The sequence below is a fragment of the Aristolochia californica genome, unplaced genomic scaffold (assembly GCF_029961685.1).
Source record: "Aristolochia californica isolate CCGP_79_NKW_82.1479 unplaced genomic scaffold, dmAriCali1.0.hap1 SCAF_4, whole genome shotgun sequence".
Lineage (NCBI taxonomy): Eukaryota > Viridiplantae > Streptophyta > Magnoliopsida > Piperales > Aristolochiaceae > Aristolochia > Aristolochia californica.
This window is the reverse complement of record NW_027182103.1, coordinates 44208777-44229262: the sequence shown is the minus strand read 5'-3', so window position 1 is coordinate 44229262 and position 20486 is coordinate 44208777. Positions and strand designations below refer to the sequence as shown.

Below are 20486 nucleotides of genomic sequence, written 5' to 3'. Positions count from 1 at the left end.
CTTCATTCTACAGTTACACTGTTGGGAACTTTCACGCCCTCTCTCAGGTACTTTAGTCGACTCAGCAGAGACCAAACCACTTTTAGCACTAAAAGCCGATGAAAATGGAGTCATGAAAACTGAGTTCCTTTTTAGGGTCATTCCAAACCACATCCCTGTCAAGATGTCAATACACGTAATCCCAAACTTCACCAGCAACCCAGCGAAACTAAAAAAGAGTAAATGTAGATTCATCGAAATTAAGCTCGTTTCTTACATCCTTCGTAATGCAACACGACCAAATGCTGCGAAAAAGCAATGCAATATTCCCCCTCACATGTGAAGTCCCATCAAGTGGATCAGATTCAAACTATTAACCGCAGAGAAGCTCAGTTCCAAAGTCACTACAATATTTAACGACATTAATATACATGATTTACACTAAAAATATCTTCTTCTTTTTCTTCTTTCTTTCATTCCCCCTCAAATTTGAAGTATGGCCGAGAGAGCCTTCTTTGTTAATCTCAACTGTCTCTTACCAAATTTGTAGGCTCACTCAAAACATACTTGGGCAGTTCATACTTTGCGCCTGCAGGATTTTTAGTTGAAAAGGACCATTCTTCAAAATAGACATAAAATATACAAGATACACAAAGATACAGAAACAGACCTCTTTCGTCATAACAGATTGTCATGTCAGCATTGGTGACAATAACACCTGCGCTGTCCACTATGGCTTGTGCTAGGCTCAAATCAGCTTCTGCTGCAGCTCGGAGTGCATCCCAAATCTCTGATGCAATGAAAAGGTTAAGCCTATAGAGAATTTCAATTTTTATGTCTCCAAATGTAAGATTCGTCCAGCTATTGTACAAGTTTTAATTGACAACAGACGAATAAGGAGTATTAACTTGCTTAACCACAAAACATGATAGCACAACAAAATTGACAACTCTTAAGTGACATTGCTTCTAATTCTTAAAATCCGCTAGTTTGGAACTTACAATGTGATAGTGAAAGTTTTCTTATCTTATCTCCATGAAAGAAATTCAATACATAAATTTGACCAGCATATCTATGAAACAGCGCTCAATATGCATTTTTCATATCAACATCATTATTCACGGGATAAAATGAGTTTTACTACTCACTTTCTTGGAGTAAAGATGCCTCTTTTAAGCTTATCTATTATTGCTTTAAGAAAAACAAAAAAACTGCATCTAATGAAGTATATAGGCACCTTTACACTCCAAAAACCAGTTTAAACCATCTCAGGTACATTGCAATACAATGAAGATAATCAACTCACCATGTTGGTATGCAAAATGACCAAGTAGAATTATGCTACCAATAAAATGTGGAAGTTGCTATGACTTCAAAATATTGTACATTTTTTACTTGTTTTATTTCTGATGCAAAAAGTTTTCACTATCAAAAGCATAAAACTACAACTTTATTATTATACACATATTGCTGTTAAAGTAAAGCCGAGAAGTCTATGGCTACATTAATCACAGATATAACGCACACAAAGCCTAGAAGTCTACAGCTCCATTGATCACATTTACATTTTTTAACAGAATATTTTAAAGGTACTTTAGTTTCTCTTCATAGACAGATACTCCCAACCCAACACCTCAGGTAAAGAAAGCCACAATGTGCCATTGACTCTATGCCTCAATCCAACAGGCTAAAGTATAAATCTTAGGTAACAAAGAATGTTTCTTCCATTTCCTTCTTAAAAGAGCCAAAAATAAAGAAAGCCAGCACAATAGCCATCTTCTTTTTTTCTTTTTCCTTTCACAAAATGGTAGAAAATATTTGCAATAGAAATAGGAAGGAGCTAGAGAAGCTCAAAGATTGATATAGAATAACATTTATTACAGATGATTAGTGTAAAAACTGGGCTACTCACTCCGTCCTAGTCAGCTTATCGGCTATAGGGTTAGCACGGATACAAACATGAAGTGAAGTGATTTGGAGATGAAGGAAGCTCTGCATAAAGGAAATAATATAGTTGCAAACTAAGTACAAGAGAAGCGTACCTTTCTGGCCACCATAGTGGGGGGCAGTGTCCCAGAACTCATCTCGCATCTGCTTTAGCTGTGCTCTTGTTAATGGTTGAGAATGCTTCCAAGCCTTTGGTTTCCGGAGCTTTTTAGTAGTCTCTAAAAGCCAGATAATATCTTTTTTAGCTAAAAACATTTCTTGAATATCATATGGATTCGAGCTGAAAAATACTCATAGGGTGTGGCAGAGTTGTGCACACTATGAAATACATGAAACTACTCATGTGACCACTTCTAACAGATCATTGCTACACAACCATGAACTACCAGGCAGACCAAGTTCTTCATCTTAAAAACTATAAATGCTTAATTTTCTCTCTTTTTTCATAAATGCATTCAATTTTTTTAACTACTGTCAAACAGGGAAGTCGGAAGTGAAACTGACAAAAGACCCAAGTAGCCTGATCTTTCATGTTGACTGTTGAAATTTAATAAAGCCAATCTAGACTTAATGCACCAACCTCAATATTGAAATAAAATGTCAAAATTTAGCTGCAAATGACTGTGCTTCAGTGTGATCCAAGATAGATATGCAAGCTATACGGGCATGAGTAGGGTAACACGTAACCCTCATGCACTGAAAGCTTATGCAATCATTCAGCAGACCTTCTGATACTTGCGCACAGCATTCAACTGTATTTATTTAGTTTCTCAAACGTTTTATACATAGGTTTCACCAGAAGCAATCAACAAATCTCACACTTATTATCATCCTGAAGTACAAAATATACACCACGAGAAAAACTATTCTGCATGCTTAAAACCTCATTATTAGACGAACACAACTACCTTGACAATTTTGGGGAGCATATGGCTCATTTGCATATTGTATTTAAGACATCAAACACTTGTAACAGGATAAAAGCTAACAAATGACACCAGAAAGCATGGCAGGTACACCATCTAAGCAAAAACTAAAAGTATTTTATGCAAAACAGTTTTTAGCTACAACTTCTAGCATAAATATTATCATTGTAATGGGGCAATTTGTCAAAAAGCTAGCAGTTTCATTTGTTTAAAAATTTCCGCACATTGTGACGTTATTCAAATGTGTTCATTTTGCTCCATGTCATTGTTCATCTTCGTTTCTTTTAATTGAAATGTTAAATACCTTTTATTGATTGAATATTGAACACTATGACTGGGGAGGGAGAGAAGCCTCAGCCCCATAGGGTTGGGAGCAGACAACTCAAGACTAGGAAAAGGGAGGCGATTGCCTATTAAGATTTGGCTTTGCGAGACTCCTTCCTCTACTAAGGAGTATGATACCGAAATGGCTGATCTTAAAACATGCTGCCATAAGACGACTAGAGGAGCATAGAGCCTTGATTTCATCAATGTACCTTAACCTCCAAAGAGTGGTACGTTTAATCATATATTTGTCTTTCTTCATGCTTGCACACTTTTATTCTCAACAAAATCCATACATATCCAACCTTTAAGCTTTTGTCTTGACACCCAAATCCCCAATCTTATCTCTTGATGGAAGGTGGCTATCTTTCTTTTTGTTGCCAGAAAAAAATATTGATTACCTAAAACTCAGTTCTGATTTTCACAAGAGTTTTACTGGAGTTACTCCACCAGAGCTGTCATAAAAAAATAAAAATAAAAGTTGCTCCACTGGGTTAAATAGGTCTAGTACTGTAAAGAAATCCAGAATTAGTTCTCATCTATCTGTTCTCTATTTAAAACCAGAGGATAAACAGCCTGCAAGATACTAGCTCCAATTAAATCCACAGAAAAATTGAAGAAAAAAACATTAAACTTAAGAGTAGATTATAACGCAGGCATATGGAGTAGGAAAAACAGTGTCAAACATTGCATCTGCAAAACCAAAAACACTGCCTAGACTATGCGCTTGTTCTCTAAAAAATGTAGAGAGCGCAGTTGCCATAACCAACCATTACAGAAAACTTTTAACTCGTGACAACCAAAGAAGTAGCCTAAGAAGATTCACAATGTCCACATTGAAGTTCAACTTCTGTCTAGGAGACAAGTCATGACAGGGTGAAAGTTAGAAATGTTTTGCCCAAAAGGTATCAAGACATCCAAATATCAACTTATAGAAAGAAAGCCATATTAATTTCACAATCTACTTTTGAAAGATGTAAATTGAGAATGGATAGCATACAGGTGTAATAATAAAGTAACTCCAAATAAACCAAGGGCATTATGAACAATAGTCTGGAGAGGTCGTTAGAAAAAGAAAGCCCTTATACCCTGACCATTGTTAAGAATAGCTTCAACTACATGCCAAATAATCTTCGCATAGTGGCATAATCTTAAGATATAATGACCAAATGAAAAAGGATGTGGTCATTATGGAACCAGTTTTCCATTATTTCATGCAAACGATTTTTTTTTCCTCGGGTGGGGTAGGTTGCTTATGGTTGCGTGCATGTCTTTATGGCTTCTGAATGACTAGCCAGAAACAAGAATAACATGGAACCAAATATATAAAGATATAATAAATAATGTATTCTTTCAAAGTGATGGTATAAAAGAGTTAGATCCATACACATATACAAACTTAAGGTACCCATAGACATATAAAATGCAAGCAGTAATTACTTTGAAGGTTTTGAACAGAGAATCTAGCACTTGGTCTTCCATGCATTTGCTTATACAGGCTAAATTTGATTGACTTCAAAATAAAGAGAATTTAGCACACGGCCCTCTGTGCTGGTAAAGTATTAATGCAACAGAGGCCAGCTTTGATTAACTTCAAAATTGAATATTTCAAATCATTTACTATAACTAAATCTTAACGATGAGATAAACAAAATATGTGAAAGAGTAATATTTCTGTCTTAGGCGATATAACAAGTAGAATAGAATGAACAGGAGTATCTTGTTCATTGAGAACTATTTTTCATATCATAAAGCATTGCATACAAGTAAGAAGAGTATGAGAAAAATGAATGACATGATAGAAATCTTAAGCAGGATGACGAGAAGCCATGGTTAGCCCAAAACGAGCAAAGACAAGAAATCATCAACAGTGATGAGGGTGGCCGGAAGCTGAATTTATAATTAGTAAACATTTATAATTTTATAGATAAGAAGAACAGATCTCTGGACTAAATTTGAAATCTACGAGAGTAAAACCAACAACTAGCAAAAACCTTCATCAGATACCCAAGTCTTGAGCTAAATGCCTTAAGATCGACCAAAACATCTATTACTAGAAGAAGCATTTAAATTAACTGAACAACATATCTGTTAAGCTAGCAGCTACAGATATATTTAAGTCCTGCATTGTCACTTTTCTAAGACAAAGAAATCACCAACTGGCAATCAACAAAGAAAATAACTGAAGAAGAAAAAGTAAAAGCTACTCAGAGGAAAATTTGCAAAAAAATATGTCAATTATTAATTGATATATAACACAAGTAGACAAGAAAACAAGAGGATTACTGGAAATAATTTGTGCATGCTAAAGGAAACCATAGCGCACAAAGAGGAGACAATAAGGGTAACTAGTGACGGAATTAGTAACGGATAGAGCAGAATGTAGCAGCAAATGCATGTAGTTCACCCCAAAATGGTTAAGATAAAGCTAAAACGGTGACCGCGGTTTACTGTTGACCGATTACCCGCATTAACCAAACACAGTTTTCACAATAGATCTTTTGGATAAGCATGAACATCAATCTCATAGACTCATCAGATGCTAGGTCTCCAATCCGATTATGAAACAGAAAATGGCAAGAAAAAGAGTCAGACAGTTTAGGGAAAATCATACAAACAAACCCAGCTAAAGAAAAGCCAGACGAAAAACTAAGCCAACAATAGATTCGAGAATCAAAATGCAATATAAAAAACAAAGTAAAAATTACCGCTTGGTAAAACCTAAAACCAGAAACCCATAATTCCCCCAGCTATTCGATGACCATTTCCAAGCAAAGTACACAGCAATTGAGTGAAAATCAACAGAAAGGGGCTCACCGTCCCCTTTGTTCTGCTTTGATCCAGCACAACCCATTCTTCCGTGGCTTGCTCCCTCGTAGCAAACAGTCTAAGCAATTAGTAAAACCGATAAATAACACAAAATCAAGCAACCGCCATAAAAAGCTAGGCAGCACCGACTAGGAAAAAAGCTTCAGATTCCACGACGAAAACCGGCGGCGGGTCACCGGAATTGTTGTAATCAGAGGGACGGCCGCGGCGAACACGTGAACGTTTGGTCAGGGATGTCAAAATGTTATTCGGTTGGCGGAGCTGCCTGCGCAGTCACTGCTGTGCGTGTTTTCTTCGTTTTCTTCTCTTTAACCTACAAACACCCCTGGCATCTAGCGTAATTTCAACCGAGGTCAATGTTAACAATCTTTTCTTTCTCCCGAAAGCCTTCATATGAATGATCTCAGCGCTTGACGCGTGGCCACCGATATTTACCAGTGAGCTTTCGCTGACGAGTACACCAACGGGGGCTTCGCCGGCAGTGGCATCAGTTCTAACACCTCATCTTCCAAAGAGAAAAACAAGCGTTTTTTTCTGATTATTTTCGTTTTCTTTATGAGTTCTTGAGTTTTAACCGCCAAGGAACCATACGTGAATATGATAGTCAAATAATGTAGGACCGTTTGGCCTTCCTTTTATACAACTGACCCAAAAAGGATGCTCTTTGGCCCACCACACGACAGACCAAACTTTTTCTCCGCAGCTCTTTTGCTTGAAAATCATCTCACCTTCAAATAAATGAGAGGAGGAGGCCGGGATACGGTTCAAATCAGGGCATGCCTCCCAATGCCATTAATTCTATTGTGACCTTTAAAATCAGATCTAATATCGATCAATATAGATGTGTTTTTTGGTCCCTGAATAGAAATAGAATCAGATACTGCATAGAGAAACAGGGCTTCAGCATACCCCTGCTAGATTTTGGCAGCTTCTTCCGAACCCTGTTCATAAATAAAAGAGGGAATTGTCCATTCACAAAATAGCTAAACTTTCCACCAACACACATGCCTTCAAACGTATCACGGTTCTTGCACGACATGCTAATCACCATATCCCATGTATCCAATGCCAGTAGCTCCATTTCCCCTTCCCTATATAGAGCTTCCAAAAACTTCTGTACACTTTCAAGACGAGGAGTGAGAACCTTGAGGAGCATCTCTTCCGAAAGAAACACTGTTTCATCAAAGTGCTTCCCGTCGCAAAGGGAACTGAACATGGTACGATAAGTGACAACATCAGGACAGCAATCTCTCATTGGCATATCCTCAAACAGATCTCTGGCTTCGCTTAATCTGCCTGCCTTGCAAAAGCCAGAGATGATTGTATTGTAACTAATAACGTCGGGGTTACTCTCCTGCTTCATTTGGTCAAGGATCTTTTCCATTTGGTCGAACATTTTGGCGCGGCCAAGTTTGGAAATGATGAGGTCGTAGGAGCGGCGGTTATATCGAAAGGATTTCACATCAGATGGGTTTTCGAAAACCTGAAGGGCGAGCTTCGGGTTCCTCTCGAGACGGAGGAGCTAGGAGAGTCTAAAATGTGAAATCCGCCTCAGATTTTCCATTCAATAGCGAGAGAGAGAAACTAAAACTGAACCAGAAAAGATGCGCGGGAACCGCTCGGGGGCTTCACCAGCTACTTGCGAGTCGTAAACATGTAATGGGGCCCATGCGAGGCACTATAGCATTCTAAGCCTGTAAACGATGTCCACTCGGTACACTTTAGCAAAAGCTGTTGGACCTTCCAGAATCCCGCGATTTTGTGGCCTACGTTTGCTGAGGCTTTGAAATATCAATTACTCTCCTCTGATCAGTTCCTCGTGGTGAAAATGGATTGTTGCTGTGCTTCGACGTCGTCCCCATCGATGCTTTTTCATGTTCAGGTACTTGGCTACGTTTTTAGTTGCTGGAACCTGCTCATATAACTTCAATTTAGCTGAAAATTCTGGATTTGAGTTCACTGGTAGCAGGTAATAAAAAAGAAATCGAGAGGTGAGATGATTAAAAGATACTGACGAGCTTCATACTTCCCTTTTTTCTTCTTTTCGTTGGGAATCCTATGGCTTCTGCTTTATTTAACGGTTGGCCAACTCTGAATTGTTTATTCGCTTTTTCATCCGAGGATGCAAAACAGTAGTTGTCGTTTGTTTTTATTTGTCGGAAGAGTTCGTAAACTAAATCTATGATGGAATGTTCTTTTACCATTTTCTTTGTGTACACGTACTTAAGTTTGTTAAATCTATATACGAAGAATGATGTTAGTCTTGGAATATGGGTTCGGTCATGGCTGATTAAGCACAGTTGTATGGGTTAAATTATGAGTTATTCAGTCCATTTGCTGCATTTGCCACCTTTATTTTGGTCGAACATTGTCGCTCATTAGTCCGATCTTGCAGGGTTTTTCTTTCTCGTCTGTCGATAATGTTGATAAAAGGTTTCTTGGGAAGCACAGGGTGCCATCTCTGAAAGCTAAACAGTTTCTTCACCTTAATGAGAAAATAAGTTCTTTTTGTTATCAAACGACATCTTCTCCCATCTCTCGAAGAATATCAGGATTTACTATTGCGAAAGCTGGCAGGCAAAGTTGGGATTTTGGCAGATTTCTGAGAACATTATATTTTTTCAATGGCCCTCCTTCTCCGGCTAAGGTTGGGTTCATGATATTTCTCAAATTGCCTTTTAGAATTAAATGTACTTGTATTTTGTTCTTAACATTGAAACATTTATGCTTAACCTTGGTACTTTTTTGCAGTTTCTTGAGTCTCTGATACAGAAGTTGTCAAGTCCGTCTACTGAACCAGAAAAGAAAATGGAACCTTCTGAGGTCATTCTGGTAGCTGGAGCTACAGGCGGTGTGGGACGAAGGGCAGTTGATATCTTACGTAACAAAGGGTTACCTGTTCGTGTACTGGTATGATCATGTACCCATGTTTTTTAATTGTTTGCTTACACCGTTTTCTGGTTAAATTCTTAAATTATTTAATCTATACTTCTATTTGCCTGTCTGTTTACCTAGGTCAGGAATAAAGAGAAAGCAATGAGTATGTTTGGCCCAGATATTGACATGGTAAGCCATTTTAGAAAAGCTATCCTGTGAAATTTCCAAACATTTATCAAACTAGAAGTCTCATTAGGGAAGCTGTGGGAACAAGTTCACATTTTGTTTGATCTGCATAGATTGTGCTGGTCAAATCGATGTGTATGTATAGATGGCCAAGAAAAAGCATATTACTGAGGCATTGTACTGAATCTGAGATGGGAGCACAGGAGCACAATATGTAAAACTTAATAATCTTTTGATGTTACTTGACATGATTTTAGTAATGCTTTTAATGCTTGTACATGTTAGATTGTTGGAGACATTACTGAGGAAAGCAGTCTTGCTCCAGAGTACTTCAAAGGAGTTAAAAAAGTCATTAATACAGTCTCTGTCATTGTTGGTCCTAAGGAGGGGGATACTCCTGAAAGGGAGAAGTACAAACAAGTATAGCCTTACTCTATTTACCATTTTCCTAATGAAGTTCTGTTCCTCCTCTTGTGCTGTTAATGAGAACTTTTCTTCTCTTACAGGGAATCAAATTCTTTGAACCAGAGGTTGTACTCCATTATTCTTGAATTCATGGTTTTGACTTGATCTTATACTATATACCATGCATCGAAAGACTATAAGACTGTGCTGTATGTAGATAAAAGGAGATTCACCTGAAAAGGTCGAGTATGTTGGAATGAGGAATTTGATCAATGCTGTAAAATCAAGTGTCGGACTTCGTGATGGGAAATTGTTATTTGGGTTTTCAGGTAGGCTATCTAATTGATTAAAAACAAGTCCAGCTGTGGAATTTGGATGAAGAGCTCTGGTTTGAAAATTATTGTGGTTGTTTGGTGTATGATCTTAACTCTGAACTGCTATCAATCACTGGTACTTATGCTTAGCATATTTAACAATTGGAGCAGCCTAATGATGTAAATGATCTTCGGTTGAACTGTCCTTTTTTGTAACCAGAAATTCTTCTTGTTTGTTCACTGTAGGCAATTCTTCCACACAGCTGGTTTGGGGTGCCCTTGATGATGTGGTCATGGGAGGTGTTAGTGAAAGTACATTTCAAATTGATCCCAAGGGTGGGGAAGATGGTGGACCTGTTGGACTGTTCAAAGGTTTTGTCCAGTCAATCTTGACCATGCATCTCACACTATTATGTCTATATAATAAATGAGTAACGATTTGAGTTTTACAAAATGCATGTTTTCTTTCCTCGTCCAGGTAATGTTTCGACTGCCAACAATGGAGGATTTACTAGTATCAGAACAAGGGTAATAGTTGTGCCTCATTGTTTATTGAATATTTACCATGATATTATCATTTAAAATGCAGTTATTTTAGTATTACTAATCAGTATTTGATAAGTGCCTAACAACTGTTGTCTGCATTTATTTAAGCCATATTATTTAGGTTTTCTGCGATAGCATGTTTATTTGAGTAACTGGAAAATTTTTGCTTATTGTCATAAAACCATTTGCGTGCAAGACAGAATTTTTCTGTGCCTGAGGACCTTTCTGCATATCATGGCCTGGAGCTACGATGTAAAGGAGATGGCCTTCGCTATAAACTTATTGTCCGGACAAGTTCTGAGTGGGATACAATAGGCTATACTGCAAGCTTTGACACCGAAAAGGACAGCTGGCAGACAGTATGTATCAAATTTATTTTAATTGTTTTTTCAACATCATCAACATTTTCATTTCATTCTATAAAAAGTATGCACTGGCGAACAATGCCAGTTTTTCATTTTTTCTGCGGTTATAATAACCTCTTGTTTCTTTTCCTTTGATTTTTTTTTTCTTAGATACAGCTGCCATTTTCTTCTTTGAGACCTGTATTTCGAGCACGAACTGTACTAGATGCTCCACCGTTTGATCCAAGCAAAGTGGTGTCGCTACAGGCATGATTTCTTCCTTGTTCTTATTAATGTTCTTATGTTTCTCAGAATTTTTATATGCTTTCAAATCCAACAGCAAAGTCCAATTTCAGCTCATGCTCAGCAAATTCGAATATGATGGAAAGCTTAGCCCTACTTTCACTGAAGGTGCTTTCCAGCTTCCACTGGCGAGCATACGAGCATACATGAAGGATCCAATCACTCCCAGGTTTAATTGGCCCATCTCCATTATTAATTGTGCTTAATTGATTAATATGCTTTAGATAACTGTCTCTTACTCTATAACAATTTTTGCAGATTTGTACACGTTAGCTCTGCTGGAGTGACACGACCAGATCGGCCTGGACTTGATCTAAGTAAACAACCACCTGCTGTTCGCTTGAATAAGGACTTGGGATTTATTCTCACATTTAAGCTGAAGGTTACAATCTAGCATGGAAATTTCACTTGAGATTGTTTTATATCAGCCTGTTAGATGTTTGCTCATATTCTGTGTTTCATCCAATACATTTCCTAGTTTTTTAGAAGTTCATCTTCGCCATTTCTATGTAAGTGAACTGTTTTTTTCTGGTTAACATTGAAAAGGTTTTACTGTTACCACCCTGTACTACAGGTTCGTCCATTAGTTCTAACTTGAAGATGTTTTAACTCTTACATTGGAGCCTTATGCCAGGGGGAAGATTTGATACGGGAAAGTGGAATTCCATACACAATTGTAAGGCCTTGTGCTTTGACTGAAGAGCCTGCTGGTGCTGACCTCATTTTTGATCAAGGAGACAACATTACGGTACTTGCATACATAAAGCAATTTCAGTAATCCATCTGAGTGTTGTAATTTTTACTTCTTTGCCACATTTGAAGAGAAAAACTAAATTATTGAAGCATAACACTTGAAATTTTTCTCAAGAGTACACATGGCTGCAGGGGAAGATATCGAGGGAGGAGGTAGCTCGTATTTGTGTTGCTGCTCTTGAAAGCCCACATGCATGTAGTAAAACATTTGAGGTGGGGAACTTGATGTGGTCATGGTCTTGATAGAATGATATTATATAAGCATCATATAGAAAATATCCCATCATAATTCATTCATTTATTCTCAAAAGAATACATCAATCATGCCAAACATCACTTCTCTAATATAACATATTCATGTAGAATCTTGTTTGCAAGAATGTATGATCCTCCCTAAAGAAATGTACTCTCTAGGAGCTCCAGGTTGGTCATTTGCATTTTCTCCATCCCATGCTTTGACAGCTCTATGTCAGCTTTTAGGTATTTTAATGGCTCAAACAATGATAATAGATTCTTGGTATCTTTTATGATAGCCTGCATATTCCCTTTAGGTTTTATTGAGGACTTGTACTTTCCTGAAACCACCCCTTCCCCACTGCAGCACTAGGAAAGCACTTGACAGTCCTCACTGACAAGAACCCGTGATCTCCACCTTTCAAAACCTCACCTACCCAATAGCCTGGAACCTCACCCCTATACTTTTGGTAAAAACTCTGACAACCCTCGATAACTCCAACCTGTGATACCACCTCTTTAATACAATCAAAGCAAACAACCACCCCAGGTCAATGACAACAACATAAACCTGATCCCAACTCTCCACAACCTGGCTAACCCCCACCTTGAAGCCTCACCACCCAAGACCTTCTTTGACCAACCAATCAATGGCAGAGAAAATAATCCCAAAACTGACCAACCACATGACCATATTGAATCCCACATCGATGCCTTATCCATTCAATTCCACTCCCCCAACTAACCCTATCATCCATGCAGCCCTGGATCACCTACTTGTTGTGGCCTCCTTGGACACTTGACACTACCCCTAGATTGGACAAATTGCCACCCAGAGTATGTCCACTACCCCACCCTATATCAAGTAACTCCCTTGCCAGTGCCTAGTTAGACTCCTACAAACCATGCCATTTCTGGCAAGACCATGGAATCTGTCACCCCCACTCCACAAAACTTTGAACTTCAACGCTGAATCCATCACCCCCAAACCAAAGCATACCTCCATAGACTCTTCATTCATGATACCACCTACTACTTTATCTCAACCCCCTACCCTCTACAAGAAACCTATAAACAAAGAGGAAGAGGCCGACCAAAGAAAATCCAGCAGGGTGAAATAGCCAACCCACTGAGTAACCTGTGGATAGTAACTCAGGAAGAATACTATTACCTCCCTCAAGAGAAAGATCAAGGAAACTCATCAAGGAGCTTCAATTGGGAAAACACAAATACGATGAAGAAATTTGGAGCCAAATGATGGAACTAGTTGAAATCATGTGGGTAGTCTACAAAGACAAACTTCTAGGGTTGGAAGAAGACAAAGGAGTCGATAGATCAAAATCAAAGTGGAAATGATAGTTACATCTTGAAATGTGAGAGGAATTGGGTCCTGTCAAAAGAGGAGCACTATTTGATCCTTACTAGGCCTAAACAAATCTTCTATTGTTCCTTTAAGAAACTAAATTGCAAGACATGTAAGACCATATTGCTAAAGACCTTTGGAATTGCACCAATCTAGAATGGAGAACCGTCAATGTAGTTGGACACTCAAGGGGAATTCTCGCCCTTTGGGATAATAGTATTATTGAGGTTCTTGAAGTAGAGAACTGGTCCTTCTCCATCAACAAAGACTTGTTGATCATGACTTTGGCAATTTTTGGTGCCTAGTTTGGGTATATAGCCCAACTCGATACAAAGACTACATGAGCTTTTGGGAAGAGTTTCTCAATCTCACTCAATGCCTGACATCTTCTTTGGCTATTTACTAATTTCAATCCCCCTCCCCCCCAACTTCCAGGATCTGACGAGGACGTGACTAGCGAACTTCTTGACAAAGTGAGGTCTAATCATTGGCTTATTCAATTGGACACCAAGTTTGGGAGATGGGGGCCAAATCCTTCTGATTAAAAAATTGCTGATTACTAGAAGAAAACCCTGACAAACACACGGAGGAATGTTGGAAGGAGATGGATATTGAGGGAGCCCCAAGATCGAAGCTATTTCACAAATTCAAATGTTTGATGGCCAAACTCAAGCTCAAGTCCAAAGAGTTGCATGCACAACCTTCGCCCACAATAATCTCTCGTCCCAAATTGCCCACTCTTGATGAAGTCAAAGAGCACATGTCACTCTCAACCACCAGATTCTCCTCTCTGATTAGCCTCTCTAATTAGTTTCAGATTATTTGTCATAAGGAATGTATCTTTTGGAAGCCATGAACCCGATTTAAATGGCTCACTGAAGGCAACTACAATACCTAATTCTTTCATGTCGTCACCTTAGCCAGGTGAAGATCTAACCGAGTTACCTTTTTTAAACATTAGTAATGAGATAACCTTGGATAGCTCTTCTATAATAATACAATTTTGTGCTTCTTTGTGGACTTGTAAACTGAGGATAACGAAGGATAGGTCTACACTTCCGAGGATCCAAAGCGTCAGGTTCAAGAAGATCTCCCCATGAATTGTTGGTCTCCTCAAGATCCCCTTGTCTGTAAAAGAGATTGAACAAGCAGCGAGAGGAATGCCGAAGGATAAATCCCCCAAGCTGGATATCTACTATGAGGAATTCTACAACTAATGTTGGCCAATTATTAGAGATGACATCCTCAACATGGTTAGAAGTTTCTACTACGAGGGCCTTGTGTGGTAAGTAATGGGAGCCACCTTCATTGTTCTCATCTTGAAGAATAAGGATTTTGAGCAACCCAAGGATTTCAAATCCATAAGCCTTACTTCGTTCCTATCACATAGACTCAAGGGTGTCCTCTCTCTCATGATTCACAATAGGCAAAGTGTTTTCATTAAAGGAAAGAGCATCTTGGACTTGGCCATTACCATTCATGTGCTCACGAATCAATTAAAAAAGGCAATAAACCTTGGGTTATCAAGCTGGATCTCAACAATGCTTTTGACAGGGTCAATTGGGATCTTCTTAATGACATCCTAAGCCATATGGGATTTGGCATGAAATGGAGAACCTGGATAAGCAGTTGCATCTTGTCAGTCTCATACTCATTACTTCTCAATGGGACAACCTATGGCTACTTCAAGGGATCGAGAGAAATAAGACAAGGAGACCCTTTCTGCCCCCTCTTATTCAACTTAGCTGGTGAGTACTTGTCTGTAATGTTCTATGTAGCTAAGGCAAGGGGATAGATCCGACAGGTTGCAGAAGAGGAAGAAATGGATATTCCCCTTCCAAATCGTAGATTACACTATCTACTTTTGTGAAGGAACAATGGAGCAGGTCAGTAGAGTTAAGGCCCTCTTCAACCTGTTTGAGTAGAAAACAACTGTGATCGGGATTCTCAGCACCTTTGCCAACTACTTGGGTTGCTTGCACACCTTCCTTTCTGCAACTTACCTTGTGCTTCCTATGTTTGATATGCGGCCAAACAAAAGCCTCTGGTTCCTGGTCCTTGAGAAGATGGAGAGCCGATTCTTTACCTGGAAAGGCTGACTGCTATTGAAGACTGGGAGACTCACTCTCCTGAACTCGTGTATAGCTGCACTCCCGAACTACTACATGTCATTCCTTCCTTGCCACAGCCTTGTTTGCAACAAAATTGAAAGAATCAAGAGGAGTTTTTTTAGAGACTGGCAAAGAACAGGTTTCAGTACCACTTAGTTAGCTGAATAGTAGTCTATAAGCCCAAAAGTTTTGGCAGCCTTGGCATTCTGAGTACCAAAGAAATATACTAAGCTCTCCTTCTGAAGTGGTTATGGAAATTCAACACTTTATTGTCAGCCATGTGGATAAAAATTGTCAAGAAGAAGATGCTTTGGAGCCCGCATAGGTGGCTTTCGGTTGGAGTAGGAGATGTTTGTCCCCTCTATGGCATGTGCTCTACCCTCTCCAACACCAATTCCAGTCAGTAATTCAATTCTACATTAGTAGTGGGCGATAGGTGAAGTTTTGGGATGATTGGTGGCTTTGAGACAACTCTGAAAGAAGCTTCGCTGAGGTTTTTCCCCATTGCCTTCAATCTGTCCTTGATACCTGCAACCTCCTATCCACCTTGAGCGGAATAAGAGTCAGGACTCTTGCTGAAGACAGGTTGTTCTGGTTCCGAGATGTAACTATAAATTCACTGTTTCCTTAGCCTATGTTTATCTAAAGGGATTTGGTGACATCTATCTTTAGAGCGCAGCTACTGCCTGGAAATTATCAGGTTCCCCCAAAATCCTATTCTGTCATTGGTGTGCCCTCATTAACTGCACTCTTACAGCTGACAATCTTAGAAGAAGAGGAAACCCAGTTTCCAACCCCTTAGCAACCTCTGTGGGGAAGTAGAGGAGATGATTCCCCACTTCTAGTCCTTTGCCTGCTCCCTTGGAGAATTTGGACTCATTTTTTTAACAAGTTGGGTTGCTACTTACTTGACAGCTTAACTTCATCAGTCAAATGAGCCATGGGAGCAGTCTCCCAGGCTTGGAAAAACCCCTCCTTTCAGCCTGTTCCATTGGGTCTTTGGAAGATTCAATGGCAAATTCTTAAAGAGGTCAAGATTCGAATATCGAGGATAATTGCTACCTGGACTTGTTTGAGACCAGAATTTGAAGCCCTTAATGGTGTTCCTGCTTAGGGAAAGTTGGCGCCTCATTGCTCAAATCTCAGTCCCTTCTCAGCCAGCAGCCATGGAAGAATGGACCCCTCCTCGGCCAACAGCCCCTTCACCTCGGCCAACAGCCCCTTCACCCGCAAGAATGGTAATCCTGGTGCAGCGGATTTTAGAGGGGTCATCAGGGATTGAGAAGGAACAACCCTGCCCTCCTACTCGGGTCTCCTTGGGACTTCTTATTCGACATCAGCTGAGCTCCATGCCCTCCTCCGAGGCCTTCTCCTCTTCAGTGGCCGTTTTGCTGGCAAGCTCTACATTAAAGGCGACTGCAAAGTTGTCATTGGATGGTTCTCTTCAATGTTTGACCCTCGGCGTCATTGGAGAATTTTCCATAAAATTGTTGATATTGTAAATTCCTTAGATTGTATTTGGACTCATGTCACCGGTCAGCTAATTCCTTAGCTAGCTCCTTAGCCATGCCTCCAATCCCTCGTTGTTAGGGGGGCTCCCTAGCCCAGGCCGCTTTTGTTTGTTTTGTTTTGGCTAGCTTCTCCCAAAAAAAAAAAAAAAAAAAAAAAAAGTAGAAGAAGAAGAAAAGAAAAGGACCTGTTCTTTTGATTTATGCTGTACTTAATTACCTACTAATATTTTGCTTATCAATAATTTATCTGAATCTATTATTTTGCTTTCAAGAGGAACAGTCATTGCTACAAAAAGATTTGATTTGCTTGTTAAATCCCAATGTTTTTGGCTGATGCTCCATATAACGCCAAAGTTTAACATGATGCAAATGAACTTTTATGCAGCTGACTAGAGTTTACAAATATTATTTACTTGCAGACTTGGATTGACGACTGACTTTTGACATTTGAGTGTAGTCCACAATTATCGTCAGTCTTCTCTGGTTTGTGTGCAGGTCAAGAGTGTTGTTCCATTTAATGAGCAATTCACAGTAGACCCTGAAAATCCTCCTCCTGAGAAGGACTATGATCAGTACTTTCGGAATCTGAAAGAAGGAATTACAGGAAAAGAAGAGTTGGTTAAAAGCCCTGTTCCAGTTTGAGAACTCCCCCCACCAGATCAAGACACTACAATTTGCAAATAGCAGCTTTAATACATATCCCGCGTTCTAGTTCTGTAATTAAAAACTTTTCCCTTGTAAAAGTTGGAAAGTGTAGAAAGTAACAATGAGGTGATTGAGAGGCGCATTGAGTACAAAGTTCGTCCATTTTAATTCCGCTTTGTAGTTATTATATTAGTTGCTTTTATGCAAAAGGTGACGATGGTGATACTCACGTGTTACACTGAAGCCATTGCAGGTGAGTCGACTAATGTCTCACTTTTTTCTTTTTGTATCATTGTATTCAATTAAATATTTTACCGGGAGATTTGCTAATACACTGTATAGTTCGGTGTAATTTCTTATTACGGCCTCAAATGGGTCCAGCAATGAGTATTCATAATGCATAGCGTCTCCTACAGGCAGAGATGTGGTGTTTTATAGCTCAAAATTTATTGGGAGGCAAAACAGTATCCTAAACTGTATCGCCATTAAAAGGTCTGAAGCTTACCAAAGATATACACCACAAATCACTGATAGACTCACACCTGATTTCACGTAAAACTTGTCTCTCCCCTCTTATCTGTTTCTCTTTCCAGGGGATTTCTTGTACTAATTGGTCAAGGAATTTTTTAGGATCTAACCAACTGACTTAACTCGAGGTGAATGAAACCAATCTTTGCACTCGTACTAAAGTAAATTATGAAAATGAGGCTAGTCTCTTGGGGGTTAGTCCACAATAAACTTGAAATGAAGTAAAGATTTCAATTATATCTTAAATGAATTTGTTCAACTTCAACTCATCCTTGAGTGTTAGTATAAACGAGTTCAAATGTATTGGAAAATAGATTCTAGTGTTAGTGCCTCCAAATGAAAAGTATGATATAAACAAGAGAATGAGTAATTTTTTTATAATATACTTAAATAGAATATATATCTAAATAAATAATTAACCAAAATAAATATGGTTAATACACTTATAAGTGATTTAACCTGTTGTATTAAAATATATTAATATCCTAATTAATAAAAAATTATATTATATTACTTAATTATTATAATCTATTATAAATTAATATAATAATTACATGACTAGAATAAATTATTAAAAATTAATAAAGATGGCACCCACAAACTCTTGTTACGGCCAACCGTGAGGATTAAGTTATCCTTACGCACTCCTCCCCCCACCAGACATGGACTGGAATTTCAGTGGACCAGGGTAACCGAGTATAATCCACATAAAAAAAAGAATTTTGAAGCTGGAAATGCCTCGTACATCCTCGACTTAAGACACGATAACGGTATTCTTATTCTATCGTCATGCGTAGCCTTGATTATCACTGAAACAAAACCTACAATTTTTTGTTAAAAAAAAAGGCCTGCAACAGATGTTCCATGTTGTAGCAATTCTTTGATATAATGCAAATTCTGGGGTCGTAAATTAGTAGATTTGAGGTGGTTAATAGATGCGATAATCTGTAAATTGCAGAGTCGCCCAGCTATTCGAACTCCGAAGCCAATGTCATATTTGTCAAGCTACGGCGAAGCCGTCTTCTTCCTTCTTGATAATGGCTTCCACTTTCTCTCTTTTGCCAAACAAGAAGGGCCCAAATCCCGGGCACCTCAACAGCAGAGGAGCCTTGCGTTTTCTGTCAAGAGCCTTGGTCGCCGCTCGAAGCTTCTCCAGCATTTCCTTGTCGGTGCAGATGTTCCCCGGGGAGTTGAGGAATGCAGCACGCGGCACCGGTGGAGACCACAGTCCGCTCCGATCGTAGTCGAAGTCAAATTCTGGCTGGTCGGAGAATTTCCCGAGCAGTTGATCGGAAACCAGCCTCGGTACCAATTGGACCCTTATAGGGGAAGAAGAACACTCGGTCCCATTGGAGAGCCTCGACACGGCCATCGATGAGAAGGAACTCATGTCCAGCTGAAGAAATTAAAGGGAGGAAACAGAGGAGGGTAGAATTTAGAGGATAAATGATGACAAAGACGTGCTCTGGTACTGGACGTGTGTCGCATGATTAAATTTATATAACAAAGGCCGACTTAGTCTACCTCGAACCAGAGACGATTTCACCGAGAGTAAAATAACACAACAAACGCCATTAAAGCATTGCTGGTAATTATAGTTTAGTCGTGAAAGGGAAGAGGCAAATTCCGCTGACATTTCACTTTCTAAATTTACAGCCTTTTCGCCTTTAGAGATGAGAGACCCAATCAATGAGATAAATCCCATGATGGGATCCCTCATTTTTGGTTGGCTACGGCAATCTGCATCGGGGTTAGCGTTCACCTGGAAAAGGAAATAAAAGACCATGGATTAGCTCCCGGCGAAAACTGGTTAACCGCTGAAGCAGCCGCAGCAACAGCATGTCAGGCTTTCAATTCTTTCCTCGTAGTCGCGTCCATTACCAATTTACCATATCCAGAGAGGCCATTCGGCAAATCCTCCACAAACAAATAAGACGAATCCTCTTTTTACGAGTAGTTGATTGTCAGGTAGAAACTCAAAGCTCCATGAATGATGACTGAGAAGATTAAGTAATAGGAGTCGGCCTTGAATCCTCTCGCCAGACAGCAGTGGGATGTCTTGCTATGTGTCTTCTTCCGGGTGAGATGGGGCCTGAGCCATGCAAAGGAGCTAGCTCTTGAGTGGTGGGTGCGGCACAAACAGCCATTCTATCCATATTTTGACTCTTATAATTGGTCCAGTTTTCTGTTGGCTAACGCTTGCTTTGGACATGACAACACCCCTATTATGACGAGTCTTAACTCTGCTGGCCAAACCATCGAATACATTGGAGCCTTTGCCAGTTTTTCCATCTTTAATAGAAGATTCCGTCACAGCCAGGTTTGGCCAAAAGTGACCACTTCGACTATGGGTAATTTCTA

General features: G+C 39.3%; 2 protein-coding genes across 2 annotated transcripts; one reads left to right on the top strand and one right to left on the bottom strand.

The window, feature by feature from the left end:
• Window positions 1-317: 317 nt before the first annotated feature.
• LOC137963523 (uncharacterized) lies at window positions 318-6511 on the bottom strand. The gene is made up of 4 exons (XM_068810637.1): window positions 5994-6511; window positions 2022-2144; window positions 650-769; window positions 318-568 (listed from the first exon to the last, which is right to left on the bottom strand). The coding sequence occupies exons 1-4, from the start codon at window positions 6028-6030 to the stop codon at window positions 504-506; spliced, it is 345 nt and encodes a 114-aa protein (XP_068666738.1). The 5' UTR covers window positions 6031-6511; the 3' UTR covers window positions 318-503.
• A 1243-nt stretch (window positions 6512-7754) lies between these two features.
• Window positions 7755-17927, top strand: LOC137963522 (protein HIGH CHLOROPHYLL FLUORESCENCE PHENOTYPE 173, chloroplastic). The gene is made up of 16 exons (XM_068810636.1): window positions 7755-7887; window positions 8401-8652; window positions 8757-8915; window positions 9021-9071; window positions 9354-9488; window positions 9575-9598; window positions 9691-9802; window positions 10034-10159; window positions 10266-10315; window positions 10534-10692; window positions 10849-10944; window positions 11034-11149; window positions 11239-11362; window positions 11615-11728; window positions 11866-11946; window positions 17448-17927. Exons 1-16 carry the CDS (start codon window positions 7834-7836, stop codon window positions 17592-17594), a joined length of 1800 nt encoding a protein of 599 aa, XP_068666737.1. The 5' UTR covers window positions 7755-7833; the 3' UTR covers window positions 17595-17927.
• Window positions 17928-20486: the final 2559 nt, after the last annotated feature.